The sequence below is a fragment of the Odontesthes bonariensis genome, chromosome 22, assembly GCF_027942865.1.
Source record: "Odontesthes bonariensis isolate fOdoBon6 chromosome 22, fOdoBon6.hap1, whole genome shotgun sequence".
Classification (NCBI taxonomy): Eukaryota; Metazoa; Chordata; class Actinopteri; order Atheriniformes; family Atherinopsidae; genus Odontesthes; species Odontesthes bonariensis.
In genome coordinates this window covers 23601762-23617054 of record NC_134527.1, presented here as the reverse complement: position 1 = coordinate 23617054, position 15293 = coordinate 23601762, and the positions used below count along the sequence as shown (strand labels likewise).

General features: G+C 39.7%; 1 protein-coding gene across 3 annotated transcripts in view; it reads left to right on the top strand.

Moving 5' to 3' along the window:
• Positions 1-15293, top strand: part of LOC142373076 (electrogenic sodium bicarbonate cotransporter 1-like) — a 34994-nt gene that overhangs the window by 7717 nt on the left and 11984 nt on the right. For 2 of the 3 annotated variants that reach the window (XM_075456143.1, XM_075456142.1), the window contains exons 4-13: positions 5262-5394; positions 6475-6635; positions 6736-6915; positions 7792-7868; positions 9067-9224; positions 9336-9423; positions 10959-11113; positions 12125-12244; positions 12760-12934; positions 14835-14968. In XM_075456143.1, the coding sequence (XP_075312258.1) occupies positions 5262-5394; positions 6475-6635; positions 6736-6915; positions 7792-7868; positions 9067-9224; positions 9336-9423; positions 10959-11113; positions 12125-12244; positions 12760-12934; positions 14835-14968 (1381 nt within the window). Of the gene's footprint in view, positions 1-5261; positions 5395-6474; positions 6636-6735; positions 6916-7182; positions 7276-7791; positions 7869-9066; positions 9225-9335; positions 9424-10958; positions 11114-12124; positions 12245-12759; positions 12935-14834; positions 14969-15293 lie in introns of all 3 variants that reach the window. The other variant, XM_075456144.1, reaches the window with a different exon arrangement.

The following is a 15293-nucleotide window of genomic DNA, read 5'->3' as shown; positions in this document are numbered from 1 at the left end:
CCCACCCATGTGAATCTCCACAGGGATTCAGGATACAAAGATTGATTAGCAAGCTACGCAAAGCCCCTTTAATACACTGATTTATTGCTTTTTCTTCAGTTGGAATGAGACCAGCAGTGGCTATGCATGTGTAGAGGCTCCAGTTCCAATTGGGTCGTGACGTAAAAGCGACACCTGGTTGGATGTGCAAATTTTGGGGGGATGAAAAATGTATTTCTCTAAATTACCACACAACTGCACAGTATGTTACATGATTCTTTTGTGGTACCAAGCCCATTGTTAAAAAGGTGCAATGGATAAGTTTTACGTGTTAGTACAGATCATTTAAATTAGCTTGCACACCCAGTTGCTCTCGTATGGCTGCTGTTATCAAGTCAAAAATAATAATCTACTTTACTCAGTTACTCCTCAGAAATTGTGGTCCACCACATCCTGTGAACAGACTGAGTAAAATGCCAGCTCCTCTGGCTGTAAAACTATAAAAGGTTGTTCCTGGGATTTATGATTGAAATGCATGGTGTAGCCACTCATTGGAGCCATGCTGCCTCTGGCACTGAGAAAGCAGCTAGTCACCTTGTTTTACCAGGTGTATTCACCTTCTAACACTTTTACACTACATTAACACTTTTTTTTGTTAGAAGTGTCATTTAATACACTTTGCTGTGTGTTGTAGAGATTTATCAAAACTATGCTTCAAAAGAAAAGTCAGGAGTTTACTACTGAAAATTAGACCAGATAATTTGTGTGGCAGTGTATTATCAAGCATCAGGACAGAAGGTCAAGGGGAATTTACAGCTGATCTGTTATCTGACAGCCTTTTTCTTTGTTTTCTTTTTTAATATGTAGCAGCTGTTGCAACCATTTGGTCTGACATGATTGTTTCAGATCACTACAGAGAATGAGGCCTTCTGTATATAGATGCCTTTGGTATCAGTTGGGCAACAAAAAAAATAAAAAAAGGAAACTGTATTTTAATGAATAGAGCATGTTGTAAAAATAGGGAGAACATTTCACCTGTATCATCTTCATAAAGTGATTTATTTTTTCTTTCTACTTTCTGAATCATGCTGGCATCACATCAGGCTGTTGTTTCAGTATCGACGCCACAGACATGCTCTTTATTAATCCTCTCTCCTCTGACGCTGTAATCCTCTGTTGTGCCTCATGCACGGGTGTAAACCAGCCTGTGTGCTTAGTCATCCACAAGTGCCTTGATATGATAAGTGGTTTGCTCACCATAATCTTTCTTTTTAGATGTCATAGCCCCCATTTGATTACTTTGGAAGCCATTCAGAGTTTTGTACACGGTCACAAAATGTGCTTTAACACTGTAGAAGTAAACAGTGCTTTTTTTTCTTCTTTTTTTTATCAGCTTCTAACTTTTCCAGAACTGATAGGCCTTTTATGTGAGGTCAGGGACAGACCAATTTATCTTTGTAAATAAATTTGATTAATCACTTGCTGAATTGATAAAGGCTCTAAAACTATTTGTTCCCCAGTAAGGCATTATAAGAAATAGTGGCAGTAAAAATTGTGCAATGTGTCTGTATTGGCATTTAAAAGTTGGTGGCGCTCAGGAGAAATTACACTCAGATGTACCCTGCTGTTTTGTATTTCTGTATAATTCAAACATGACAACACTTTCTGGTTGTTCATCCATTCAATTATTATCAGCTTGTAATGGGACACAAGTGGAACAAAACTAAACACAGATTTAGAATGAACATTAAATGCAGCATCTGACACATGCATGCACACTTGGACACAGATGCCAACCTTCTCCCATCTTCACCATCTCTGTAGGAAATGTGAAGTATAAACAGTCTTGTAAGGTTGAGTGAGAGGGCAAAACTCTTGTGTACAATGAGACACTGCTGAGATAAACATTTTCCTCCTGTTGAGCAGTAAACCACCTCTGTGAAAAGATTTTTATGTTTGCTTTGGCCATGTTGCCTCTTCCTGACATGTCTCGCTTAACTTTTTAATTCCCCTCTTTCTGTCACTTGCTCTGTGGAAATAACTGAGAACCAATGTGACATCTGGATGGACTTGTGTCCCTAGATTATGTTTACATGCCCCTAAAAGTGGCATATGTGTAAATATCACTGTAGGGGGTTGGGAGATGCTATGGCAGTGCCTAAACATACAGTTTTAAGGTGGTGGTCATTGGATTTGATATGTGGGTAGCCTGACATGCACCAGATGATTGAAAGTCCCAACTCTAAACATGCACCTGGACACTTTTTCTGCTTTTTTACCCCCTTTCTAAATCCTCATTGTTACGTCCACTTGGTGACCCAGTCAGCAGACAATAACACGACAACCAATGAAATCAAACAAGTCTTAGTGAAAGTGAACAACGTGGTTTATTAAAACAAAAAGACACACTGAAGTGGGGGAGGATGGGATAAAGAGATTGTGCCAAAACAAATGAAATTAATATAACAAAAGAAGGCCTACCTAAACTACCTCTGAAGAAAATAAAGTGCAAAAAAAATGGCTAACTGGCTTCTCTAGCAAAAGAAAATTTCAAAACATTACAGGAGTGGCACAACCAATAAACCCAGTGAGATGAGCAGAGTACGTGCATGAACAAATGTAAAGGGTACCCCAACTTACCTAGACCCAAAACCTCCCACCACATACAGTTCAAATTAAGAGTCAGAGACACTACTTAGCCAGACGAGGACAGCAACAAGCACAAGCAAAAACCAAAAAGGGGCCAAAGGTCTGGGATGTCCTCCATTTTAAGGCCTCTCCCTTGTCACCATAGGCCAGCTGGGGAGGTAGAGAGCCAATGAGCAGCCGAGCCTGCTTGCACAGGTGAACAGCATTTCTGCTGTAAGCACCTAAAAGACACAGGGGAGCGGAGGGGGGGGGGAGACACATACACAACCCACACACTCACACATACATGCCTGGCATGTAACACTCATAATGCTGTTGATTCTTGCACACCTCATAGAGCTGTCCATTTAAAAGCTGTCTAACTACAACAAAGCCCAGATTTCCGTTGATAACGCCATTTGTGAGACCTGAGACGTGAATGGTGCTATGTACACCATGTGTTGTCAGCAAGTCTTGTGCAAGTTGGCATATCAGTAAAAGGACACCAGAGACATCCTCTCTAACTTGTGTGTCTGCTCTGGTGGGTGTGCACTATGCAATGATGTCGTCATACAAAGCTGTCTTCATTACGCTAATCTTGACCTTCACAAAGCTTAATATTAGGTTTGCTCGCTACAATAGAACCTCTTCAACTTTGCTAGTTTAAAAACAACCATCCTAATTTAAGTGTGAGTGCTCTGTTTTAGGATTAAAAGGTTACACACGCTGTTACTTTGTTAAGGTGTCAACCTATAGACTCCTGACTTGCACTGCATACAAAGAAAGTTTCATGAATACCCTCCTGTGTCTTGCTACTGAACGCAGTTGCACAACTTTACTATAAATGTTAACAGAAATAATAATTTTCTCTTAAGACCCATTGGGACATAAAACACACAGGTTCTCATTGTTGTTTAGCTACTTTTGGCCAAAATTATTCTTGCTAACTCTTAAAAGATATGGGAGTTTTAGCTTTATATAACTCTGAAGTTTCCTAAAAAGAGCAATTTCGAAGATGAAGATTTGGTTTAAACCTCTATTCTCTGTCTGATTCCCTGACTCAGATCTTGGAGGCCTTACTCAGAAGGATAGTGAAATAAAAGTTCTTCCTCGTGAGGGTGTGTTATTAAAGTTTTTTTTTGTGTGTGTAAATGCTTCTTTTCATTGTGTCGTGCTTGAAACAGGATCTGTTTTTTAACTTCCTTCTTGAACAGTATAAATGTGCCTCGTTAGTCAAGAGAAAAAGTATGTACACCTCAAAGAAATTCTTGACTTAATCAGCGTCTTTTGAACAAGAAAAAAGATTCAATCTCCTTGAAACAGGACCTACAGACAATGGTGGCATATCCAAACACCACCAGAAAGAGAAACATTTGAACAAAAGTGTAACCTCGCACAAAATTTTGACCCCTTCAGTTGCCAGTTGCACGTAGCCCCGTTAAAATCCCTCCCACAACATTTTAAAGGGCTTGAAATGTGGCCTTTGACTTGGCCAGTTCGTAACCCTTCGTTTCTTCATTTTGAGACATTCCTTGTTGGATTTACATGTCTGCTTAGGATCATTATCCTGTTAAAAAAGATTCTGTGCCAGTTCAAGTTTCAGTCAGATGCCTCGGTGTCTTCAAGCACCCTTTTTATTATGCCAACATTTTTTTGTTTTGTCAGTAAAACCAAACTGTATTGTATACCTGATAAAGCAAAGCCATCCCAAACTATAACTTCTATTTGTCATGGTGCCTCACAGTTGGTACAAGGTTCTTCACCTGAAGAAGAACCCAAATCAGTCTACTGTTGCAGAGGCCTTATTGTTCTTTTGTTCTTATTCATATCTGCAGAGTATATAAGTCCAAAAGGAAAGTGGGCATTTTTGTACAGCAAAATGCTTTCTCCTCACATATTTCCCTACGTATGTCAAATTTGTGCAATGTCTTTGATTTCAGACGCATATTCTTTGGCACGGTCAGCTGCAATACTTACCTAAAGATAATGTCATAAAGTTCTGACAATTTATTACTTTTTTTCTCTTTTTGGGTAGAAGTTGCTGGCACAGCCTCTACTGGATAAATTGGCTGTAGTTTGACATCTACGAAAATTGTATATGAAGGTTTAAACGGTGGAATGATTCATTTCAAATACAGTTTGTCAGAGGTCCTTTTAAATCTGTTGCCAGACTTGTAGGAATCCAAAAACTGTATTTTTTTTTGTTTTGTTTTTCTTTTGCCAAGACCAGAGAGAATTATTTGTATCTCGGTAGGTGTCATTCAATGGCAATGACACTGCAGGATCCATACTTACCTTTTCCATGCAGCTTATGCATTTTTTAAATTAAATGAAATAAGAATGTATATGAAATGTTTTACTTGTACAAATGTGTTGAGAAAAAAATAACTGATTGCAACAAATTTCTTTCATGACTGTTTGTTTTTGTCAAAGTAAACTATGTGTAAAACACATTCTTCAGTTTAATACCCATTATTCTTCAGCAGTTATTGCAATTATCAGCAGTTATTGCAGTTATTTGGAACGCTATTAAATAAAAACCTGATGATTATGAAAACCCACGGATAATTTTCTTTCAGGCAGAGAATAATATGTCAATCCTTTCAGAGGAGATAAGTATTTTGTGTAACAATCAGCAACTATATTTTCTGCAGTTTCTCCAGCTGAAAGGATCCGATTTATCCTGGGAGAAGAGGACGATGGCCCACCACCTCCTCAGCTCTTTACAGAGTTGGACGAGCTTCTGTCGGTGGACGGGCAAGAGATGGAATGGAAGGAGACGGCCAGGTGAGCCATTGAGACGTGTTCTGTCAGCAACCCCCCCCCCATCTCTCTTTAACAGCAAGAGTCATTGGCAGTGTAGTCAGAAGTTTCCTGCTTCGCAGTCCCAAAATTGGAACACAATCCCCTCGTGCTTTGTATGTGTGGGGAAATAGGCTGTACTCCAGTGAACACCCAGTATTCTCTTATCTGATTGAGATTTGTACTACCTGTCCTGTGAGACCAGGAAAAGGCAGAAACTCCCATATGATCAGAACAGCAGTGCATAGTTGCTTTTACATACTTCTTTAGTAAATTTTTGCACAGTTAATAGGTTTTTTGTGAGGCCGTTCTAAGGAACAATCCTTTTGACGTTCCTGACTTAACATTGATGCACATAAAGAATAATTTGTTCGCTCTTGGAAAGCCTTTTCTCTTTAGTACAAATCCTTCTAATTCTTTGTCCTGTTTTGGGATGCTGGAGTAGAATGAAAATGAGTGTGAATGAACTCTTTAAAGTCCACAGTGTCTTCTGTCCCAGCAAGACGACTGGTCACAGGCGTGTGGACTATAGCCAGAGGGATACTTTATCCCCAGAGGAAACCCCATCCTCAGCCCTCAGAAGAATGGAGCTTTGTAGTGGTGACATGTGAGGCGTTGTTATTAAAAAGAATCCTTGTACCAGAGTCTTACCTTTAGGGCAAAGCTTATCCGTGTTGGCAACAAAGTCCCATTTTTCTGACTGAGCCATGTGTGGTCTCAAAGTTGCGGAAGACTGACACTACTCTGGTGCCACCGTGTTCTTTTTCAAGTCTAGCGATTTAGTTTTTGTTTCTATGCACCCATGCATCTCTTATACTTGCCTTGTGAACTGTGAACATTTTAAAATACCTTAGTTGTTTTGTAAAGATTAGAGAATTGAGCCTGTCACTTTTTGTGTGATGCTCATATTTGTTGATGAACCTTAACATTTACTGTTATGTAAGACAACCCCCCCCCCAAAAAAATACCCAAAACAATGCATACAATGGCATCACTGCAGAGTCCAACGCAGGACAAAAACTCAAACCTTCGCTCTGCCTCTGTCTTTTATTATCCTCTGTCTAGATGGATCAAGTTTGAGGAGAAAGTGGAGAAGGGTGGTGAGCGTTGGAGTAAGCCTCATGTTGCCACGCTGTCCTTACACAGCTTGATGGAGCTCAAAACGTGCATTGAAAAGGGGACAATCATGCTCGACATGGAGGCTTCCACTCTGACACAGGTTGTTGGTAAGTGGGGATAATTGGACCCAGAACTCCAGCACACACACTTGAACATTTTGAGGAACCTGTGAATGACTCTGTCTTAATCTTAAATGTATTCTAACAGAAATGATCACTGACAGCCAGATCGAGACTGGTCAGTTAAAAGCGGATCTGAAGGAGAAGGTCATGTACACGCTGCTACGAAAGCATCGTCACCAGACCAAGAAGTCCAACTTGCGATCTCTTGCAGATATTGGCAAGAGTGTCTCCAGTGCAAGTAGGCTGTTTTCAAGCCAGGAGAATGGTAAAAAAAAAAAAAAAAAGGGGGGAAAAAAACAAACCAAAAAACCCTCATGTTTTATCCCTTTTCAAACCAAACATTCCAACTTTTCACTGTCTTCTTATTTCTTATGTCATCTTAACACTCGCTAACTTTTATTTTCTAATGCAGCCTTTTGCTTCTCTTCCTTCTTTTCTTATCCCCTCCCTTCCAACCTCTTTGTTCTCTTTACTTCTTCTTTTTCCTCTTGGGGTCAATGCTGTCTGACTTCCTGCATCTGTGGTGTTGTAGCACGCCAACCCCTCGAGCTGCCAGTGCCTTTTTTAAATCAAGAATCGATGGAATCATGTGAGGTCATGAGGAGTTCCAGCATGGGATACCTCTGTAAGTGAGGTCACAGCCCTGCAGCTGAAAGCTACATTGTTGCCACATAGCAACTAGCAGTGTGGAGGAAAAAAATGCAATAATGTTGAAATAATATTGTTGTTGAAAAGGCAGTTTTATGTTTATTCTGCACTCCAAACTTCAGCAACAGGAAGCTAAACTGGTGTAGACTCAGTTCAATAAAGCCCATTTACTCATCCACTCTTGTTGGCAGTGTGAAGAAAGCAGAGTTCCAAAGTTTACACTTTCATTCAATAGTTGCCTGAGTATGTGTCTGCTTACGCTTAAAAGCAGCAGACCTTAGATGACCACGCATCCCAACTCTCCTCTCTGTGGAGGAACTGAATGAACAATCACGGTGTTGGTCCTAAAGCTTAAGCCCTGCCATGTTTAGCTGATGTTTCTGTCTCTCTCCATATACATTGCTCACGTATTTCTTTTCTCTGACTCACCACCCTCCTAGGCTCATTTGTTGTCTGATGTCTTTAATTCTGACAGCATCTCACCTCTCTGCAGGTAGTCCAACTACTGCCCACCGGAACCTCACCTCCAATAGCCTGAGTGACTTCTCTGACAAACCAGAGAAGGATCAGGTAATATGTTAGCATGTCTATTTTTTGTCATTGCATGAAATGACAGAGAAAACAAAGCTTTGGCAGTCTTCACTCACAAAGCAGCACTATGCAGGGTGATGTGATGTGTTGGGTTGTGTGCGTGCCTGAGTTCGTGAGTCTCTCAAAAACCTCCAGTGAAACTCCACTTAGGACAACAAAACTCACCTGAGTATCTATTGTCTGCTGTGCAGTTTCTCTCATTGACATGGTTTAAGATGGAGTAGCTAACTGAATTGTCATCATGGTGACTAATAGACTACACATAGATAAAAACATTACAAGAGGCAGTTAAACTGTAACAACTGTCAATGAAAGTGTAGATTTGTCAGAATGGTCTGGCCTTTGATATTTCACTCCATGGATTGGTTAATCATCTCCCTGCAATTGAATACTTCTTCTCTCCTGCATTTCACTCTGATCAGCCACAACATCTAAACCACCTGCTTGATAATGTGCAGGTGTGCCCTGGGCTGCAAAAAAAAAGAAAGAAGGTTTGAACCATTGTTGCACAGATTTGGGGCTTCTCGGGGTCCTATGGGATCCTTCCCTTGGGTGTTCGCAGCAGATACCGAGCAGTCTGCGAGTTAGGGGTTGGGCTCTTTAGTGACCGGGCTTCTTCAAGCATATCCCGCAGTTACCTGATCACATTGGGATCTGGAGATTTGGGTCAGGTGCAACAATGTTTAGCAGAGTGCTATGTTTCGAAGTAACATCCAAATGAATGCCAGAACTCAAGATTTCCAGGCAGAAAATCGTACCATGTCACTGTTATGAGCTGCACCTTTCAGTGGTTTTAATATTGTGGCTTATCAGAGTATGTGTGTCTATTCTTTTGCCAAATCCAAAATGAGCCCTTATGTAGACTTTGGATATACACTGTTGTAAAGTATGTTTATTGGATGGCATAAAGTCAAGCTGCTGTTTGGTACATAATTCAAGGAAAGGGCAGGCACTACCTGTTCCTACAAGCTTATAGAGACCATGAACAAACGTCAGTCTCTGCCTTATTATTTCGACATTATTTTGTTTTAATCCCACTATCATTGATAATAAAACTTGTGTCAATGCACAGTTAATCTCCTATGTTTGTCTGCAACTGACAATTTTGATTTATTACATTGCTGCCTGACATTTCCATGCAATGACTCAGTCTTTTGTGCTCTTTCTGTCCGGACAGCTGAAGAATAAGTTCATGAAGAAGTTGCCCCGTGACGCCGAGGCATCAAATGTGCTAGTTGGAGAGGTAGATTTCTTGGAAACACCCTTTGTTGCTTTTGTTCGTCTGCAACAGGCTGTCATGCTGGGGGCACTCACCGAAGTCCCTGTGCCCACAAGGTACTCAACTGTAAAATAAAAACTCCTGCTCCTGTCTGAAGTCGCAGCTTTTATACATGCACTGAAACCACCCTATTCTGAGTCTATAAACACTTTTTTTTTGTTTTTTAGATTTCTCTTTGTCCTATTGGGCCCTAAAGGAAAAGTAAAGTCTTATCGTGAGATTGGAAGAGCCATTGCTACACTGATGTCAGACGAGGCAAGTTGTTACTGTGATGTGTTCATGCTTGTCGGTTTATTTAGCTTGTTTTGCTCTGTAAGGTAATAGGGTAACCAAAAAAAGCCCAATACAAAAAACCTGAGGACATATTACCACCTATTGTGGCTGAGTTGGACAAGCTTTGGTTAATAAATTGATTCTTCTTTTTTTTTCCTGTATACTTAGACAATTAAATGGACTAGTTAAGCCATAACCAGAGCTCAACTTAACTGTATATATAGGAACGCAGTGTTCCAATGCATTAGATCTCTTCCACTTATACCCCTAACCTACTGGCAAAATGTTAGGTTGTTAGGCCTTTTGCTTCCATAACACAAAGTGGACAGAAAATACATATTAAAGTGTATATTTGGCCCTATTTTATCTGTAACACATTAATGCAAGTCAATAACAACAAAGTCACAACACGCACAAAAAAAATCTTCTCAGTATGTGGAACCAACTGTGGAAGTTTTAAGATGATTATTATTTATAATTTCCTCCCAATCAAATGTAATGTCTCTCCTTAAACTGTGATGGGATTAATGAAGCTCAGAGTACCAGTTAAGATGAGACAGTGATGGGTATCGTGACCAATCCTATAAACAGGTGAATTGCAAAGTTAAGTTACTTGCATTAAAGCATTGTAATGAAGTTGTGTGCCTAATAGTCCCTCTTTGTCAACTGCAATTGCAGCCGAGTCTCTCTCTCTTTCTCTCTGAATTTTGCTGCATTAATCATTAGAGCAGTTGGCCTGGCCAGTCACCAACTCATAGCTTAGTCGTTGAACTGTCTGTTTTTAATATTAGTGCAATATATGCAACAGAATTAGGCAAAAAAAAAGCCTTTTTAAATACACTTGTCTCTTGAATGTAAAAACCTTGCCTGTATGTTCTTAATCCGGAAAGCACCTGGCCTGCGTTTTCCCACAGGCCTCTTATCCAAGCATATCTCATATGTCAACATGGCAGGTTAGGAAGTGTTTTTCCTGGATTTCCTCAAGTTAAACTTTACCCTGACAGGCCTCCCATAACAGTCGTGTCACAGGTTTATCAGATGTTTGCAGGTTTTTTTTGAGTCAACACCTCGTGTTTCTCAGCGGTACTAGTAGTGGCAGGTTGAGTATAGGGGTACATGGATATTGGCTCATTATTTGTGTAAATTGAGTTAAAAATCTCTTGAGGTGCCAGAAAACACAATCATTGATGTGCTGTGCTATTTGTTCCAGGAATCAGAAATGAGTGGGAAATGTTTTCCAGTGGGCCAGTGTGGCCAGACATTTTCTGCTCTTGATAAATAAAGGACAAGTTGCTTTATGTTTATGTATTTGGCAGACACTTTAATCCAAAGGGACTTACACTCATATCCCAGGTAGGCAGGTAGTCTGAGGACCCCTACTGGAGGTAGTACCTTTCATGCAGGGGGGAGGTCAGGATTCAAACTCCAGTCACCTACATCAAGGCCAGCAATCTTACCATTACACTTTCCAATACTTCTTTGTTGATTACTAATAGGCTGTGCTTGTTTGTCTGCAGGTATTCCATGATATCGCCTATAAAGCAAAGGACAGGCGGGACCTGCTTGCTGGTATTGATGAGTTCCTGGATGAGGTGATCGTCCTGCCTCCTGGCGAGTGGGACCCTGACATCAGAATAGAGCCACCCAAGTCTCTGCCTTCCTCAGACAAGAGGTCTGCTATAATCCTCACCATAATCCAAACTAATGTTGTCGTCACTCATAAATCTATTCAATCTAGTGTCATCAATCCAGTCTGCGATTTGGATATAATCAGGGCTTGAGAAATTAAAATACAGGAGCTTCCCTACATCGTCTCATCCTCTGTTTCTTCAGGTCTGATTATGTAACCTTTCTTTTGGCAGAATTTTTGGCTATAAATGTTTTCATGGTGTTAATTAAATCCACTGTGAAGTTGTTACACAAATGGTATGGAGTTTTAAAGTCAGTAACCTTATTAGGTAAAGTCTGTTTTTCAGCAATCTCTACGGTTTGCTGACACAAGCAACCGGTCATATGAGACCAAATGAGGCTGTGAAAGTGCTGACTTGAGCAACAGTGAGAAACTTTTTGACAGAAGAAAATAGAATTTTATTAAAAACAGAATCAAAGTACCGAGTATAGTTTACAATTTTTGTACCATGTATACATAACTAAGTGCACCATTTTCTATCATACAACAAAACTGACCAATGACGTCTGCATAGCATAGTTTTTAGAAATGGACGATCATCTTTTCTGACCTGAGAAATGTTTTTTCTACTTTTTTAATTTCCTGCTCTACAAGCCTCATTTGATGAAATGTGAATAAGAAAAAGTGAATGGAAATGGTAAAGATAAAAAATCTCCACAAATGCACAAAAGTTTTTATACTCTCATACAGTGGTTTTTGCCAGTTTAAAGAAGACCTGATATGCATTTAGTCATGTTTGACCTGTCATATCCCAGATATCACTAGTTTCTAGTGGATGTCCATCGCAGTTGTGCAGTTTCATAAGACTGTGTCGGATTTGCTTTGTTTGTGAATGGAAAGCCAACTAATGTTCATAGTATTTTACATGATTTCATTTGACACTAAAAAAAACAAAAAAAAAAAACAGACCTTTTCTCTTTTTTGGGTTTCATTCAGGTTTCTCTTCAGACTTTTCAGTTGACTGGAGGCATGTGCTTTGTTTTTCTATTCAAGGAAAAACATGTATGCTGGATTAGAGCCACCTCAGATGAATGGGGATACCCCTCATGATTCAGGGCACGGAGGGGGAGGAGGAGGGCACGAAGTTGGAGAGGAGCTTCAGCGTACGAGAAAGTAATCAACCGCTCACGTTCATCTATAAAATTATTTTACACAGATTTAAAAAAAATGATTACATCATCCTCAGATATGATGGCTTCAAAAAATCGTTCGGTGCTTACTTGTCTGTTCTAAATATTTTTAAGTAAAAAGTGCTACCGGGTGCCCATCTGAGCTTTGCAGATCAGGGCTTTATCATCATGTTTATAATCTTGATGGTATCTGATCTGAAGATATGCATTGTCAAGTAAAGGCTCTGAAAAAGAAAAGTGTTTACGCCTTAATTCTCTAGTATTTTTCCAATGAGGAAATGTTCCACACTCACCTATTAACCAATGAAAGTGCTTTACAGCTCACAAACATTTCCTTTAATCGGAGCAATCCTTTCTTATAAAAAAAAAAGAATGTTTTCAAAGTATTCTCTTTTTCACACATAATATTACATGCATCATGTGTCATCGATTTAGTGGAATAAAGCACTCTCGTGAAACAAAGTCACAATTACTAACTTTAATGGTTCTGTCTTCAAGGTTTTGTGGAGGTCTCGTGCTGGATATCAAGAGGAAGCTGCCATTTTTTGCCAGTGACTTCTATGACGCACTCCATATTCAGTGTCTGTCTGCCACCTTGTTCATCTATCTGGGCACAGTCACCAACGCAATCACATTTGGAGGCCTACTTGGAGATGCTACAGAAAGCATGCAGGTAACCACCTCAACACATACACACACACAAGCACACACTTCCATCATTTACCATGATATTCAACTTTAAAGTACCGGTCAGAGGATGGAAGAAATGTACAGATCTTTAACATTGGTAAAATATTACCCTGGGCAGTTTAAAAACAACCCTATTGCATAATTTAGGATGATATCTCGTACATTCAGCATCAGATAAATATTTATTTCAACAGAAAACTGTTGGCAATGGCAACAACATATTTGTACTTGCTATTTCTACTTAAGCACATTTTGTTTTGGAAAAAACATCTTTTTTGAAAAGTTTTCCAAATGGGAGGGTTATAACTCCTGGATTATTATCACTGAAACATTACATAAATCCACCGTTCAAATATTTGAACTGACTGGGGCAGAGCTGATTAGTTTTTTTGTTTTTTTTTAACATTCTCTCGGGTGACTTAACTTACTGTGCAAAAATGTATTGTATTTTGTATAATTTATAAACTTATAATGGGTTTCTGAGGTCTGAATCTGTTGTAGAGTAATTATTAAATACAGCTGTCAGACAAATGTTGTGGAGTGAAAAGTGCAGCACTTGACTAAACCTAATTGTTTTGCATCCCAGGAAAAATCACTTGCGTTAGCCGTTAACTGTTAATCATTAAAATATCCAAACTGTGACTTAAGGTCAGTTTACATTCAGACGGCAATGACCATCATCCAAGCTTGTACTGATCTAACAGTAGTTACTCTTAACACAGCACTTCTTATTGGATGCTACAAAAGACAATCTTAGTTAATTCAAAGCTACTTAAAGCATGTTATTTCATACTCGGGGATATTTACTGCTGATGCCATAATCTTGAGCCTTTCATTTTGGTCACATAGGATGTGAAAGTATCTACATTTAAAAGTTTATACACATTGGTAAACTGACCCTTATATGTCTGCCACTGAACTCCTCTGAAGACGTGAATAGCCTTTCTATCACTGTCATACTTTTGAATACTGTGTATGTTCTGTGATAACATTATGTATACATATTATGGTTCCTTTCAGGAAGTTCAGTTTATGATATGAGAGTGAATCTGTGTTTGTTTTTGACTCCATCATAGCCTCTCATGTTAAACTAATATAGCCTCTTCAGCTGATAAGCCATGCTAATTTAGAGCTTAGAGGCTCATATTAGATCCATCTGTTGAGCCAACTGTTGATTCCTTATGAGAGTTGTATCCAACTTTTGTACAGTGACATGCAGTGCTTGCTGCATTCATCCTCATGCCATTGTGAGTGAAAAGCTGTCTAATGATTGAGGTTCTTGCTTTGGCCTCTTTTGTGTTAGACCTGCAGAGCACCAGCTTGAGGGATTTGCATGCTGTAAATAACCACAGATCCAGATTACTCAGCCACTGTAGCATTGCCGTTCAGCATTGCTGTTGAATGACACCCACCACTTCTATCACCCCCCTACCCCATCCCCCACCACAGCGGAGGGAATCCCTGCCCTCATCTAACCGTTCTTAGTGCTTGTCTCAGAATGACACCTGTTGGGTATTCGGCATTAGGTTTGCCAAAAGTATAAAGACTAACATTACTGGAAACTTAACAGGCCTGTCCTGTCCTGTCCTGACGGTCTGTCCTGACAGGCCAGAGCTGCAGCTGTGTGTGAGTGTGTAGAAAACAAAATTTCCATATGCATGAGCAGATTATGTCATTGACCTGTCAAGGAATAGCTGCATAATACTGATGAAAGAATGTGTTTTCTGCACAATAGATTTTCAGAATGGTTCAAGTAGTAATGCTCAGCATATTGATATGGAGCTCATGTTAATTTTTCTCAGACTTAATTGCTCCATGACTTGTGTGTAAAGTCCTATGTGTGTGTTTTTTTTAGTTTTTTTTTAAATTTTTTAATTTTGCAGGGAGTGTTGGAAAGTTTCCTTGGAACGGCACTGACAGGAGCAGTGTTCTGTCTGCTGGCTGGTCAGCCCCTGACAATTCTCAGTAGCACAGGCCCGGTGCTTGTCTTTGAAAGACTCCTCTTCACTTTCAGCAAGTAAGTAGCTTTTTATCAGACTCATTCACTCTCTTGAAAATGAATGATTATATGCAAGGTTAAAACGGGGTAGAAAAGCAGGATCAGCAGACTGCGAAATATTTATAGCCAGTAGTCTTTCCCCAAAGGACAGAAGCTGGTCACAGGCATGACTCTGTCCTTATGCCTGCTATAAGATCATTGGAAATTGAAATGGATTATCAGAGTAGAACGGCAGCTTTGCATCATTTGTTAACTTTAACAAGTTTAGGATTGTCAACTTCCTGTCCTGATCAACTTAGGGATAAGAGCAGCACCAAACATTCCTTGTATTGAACCAAGTACA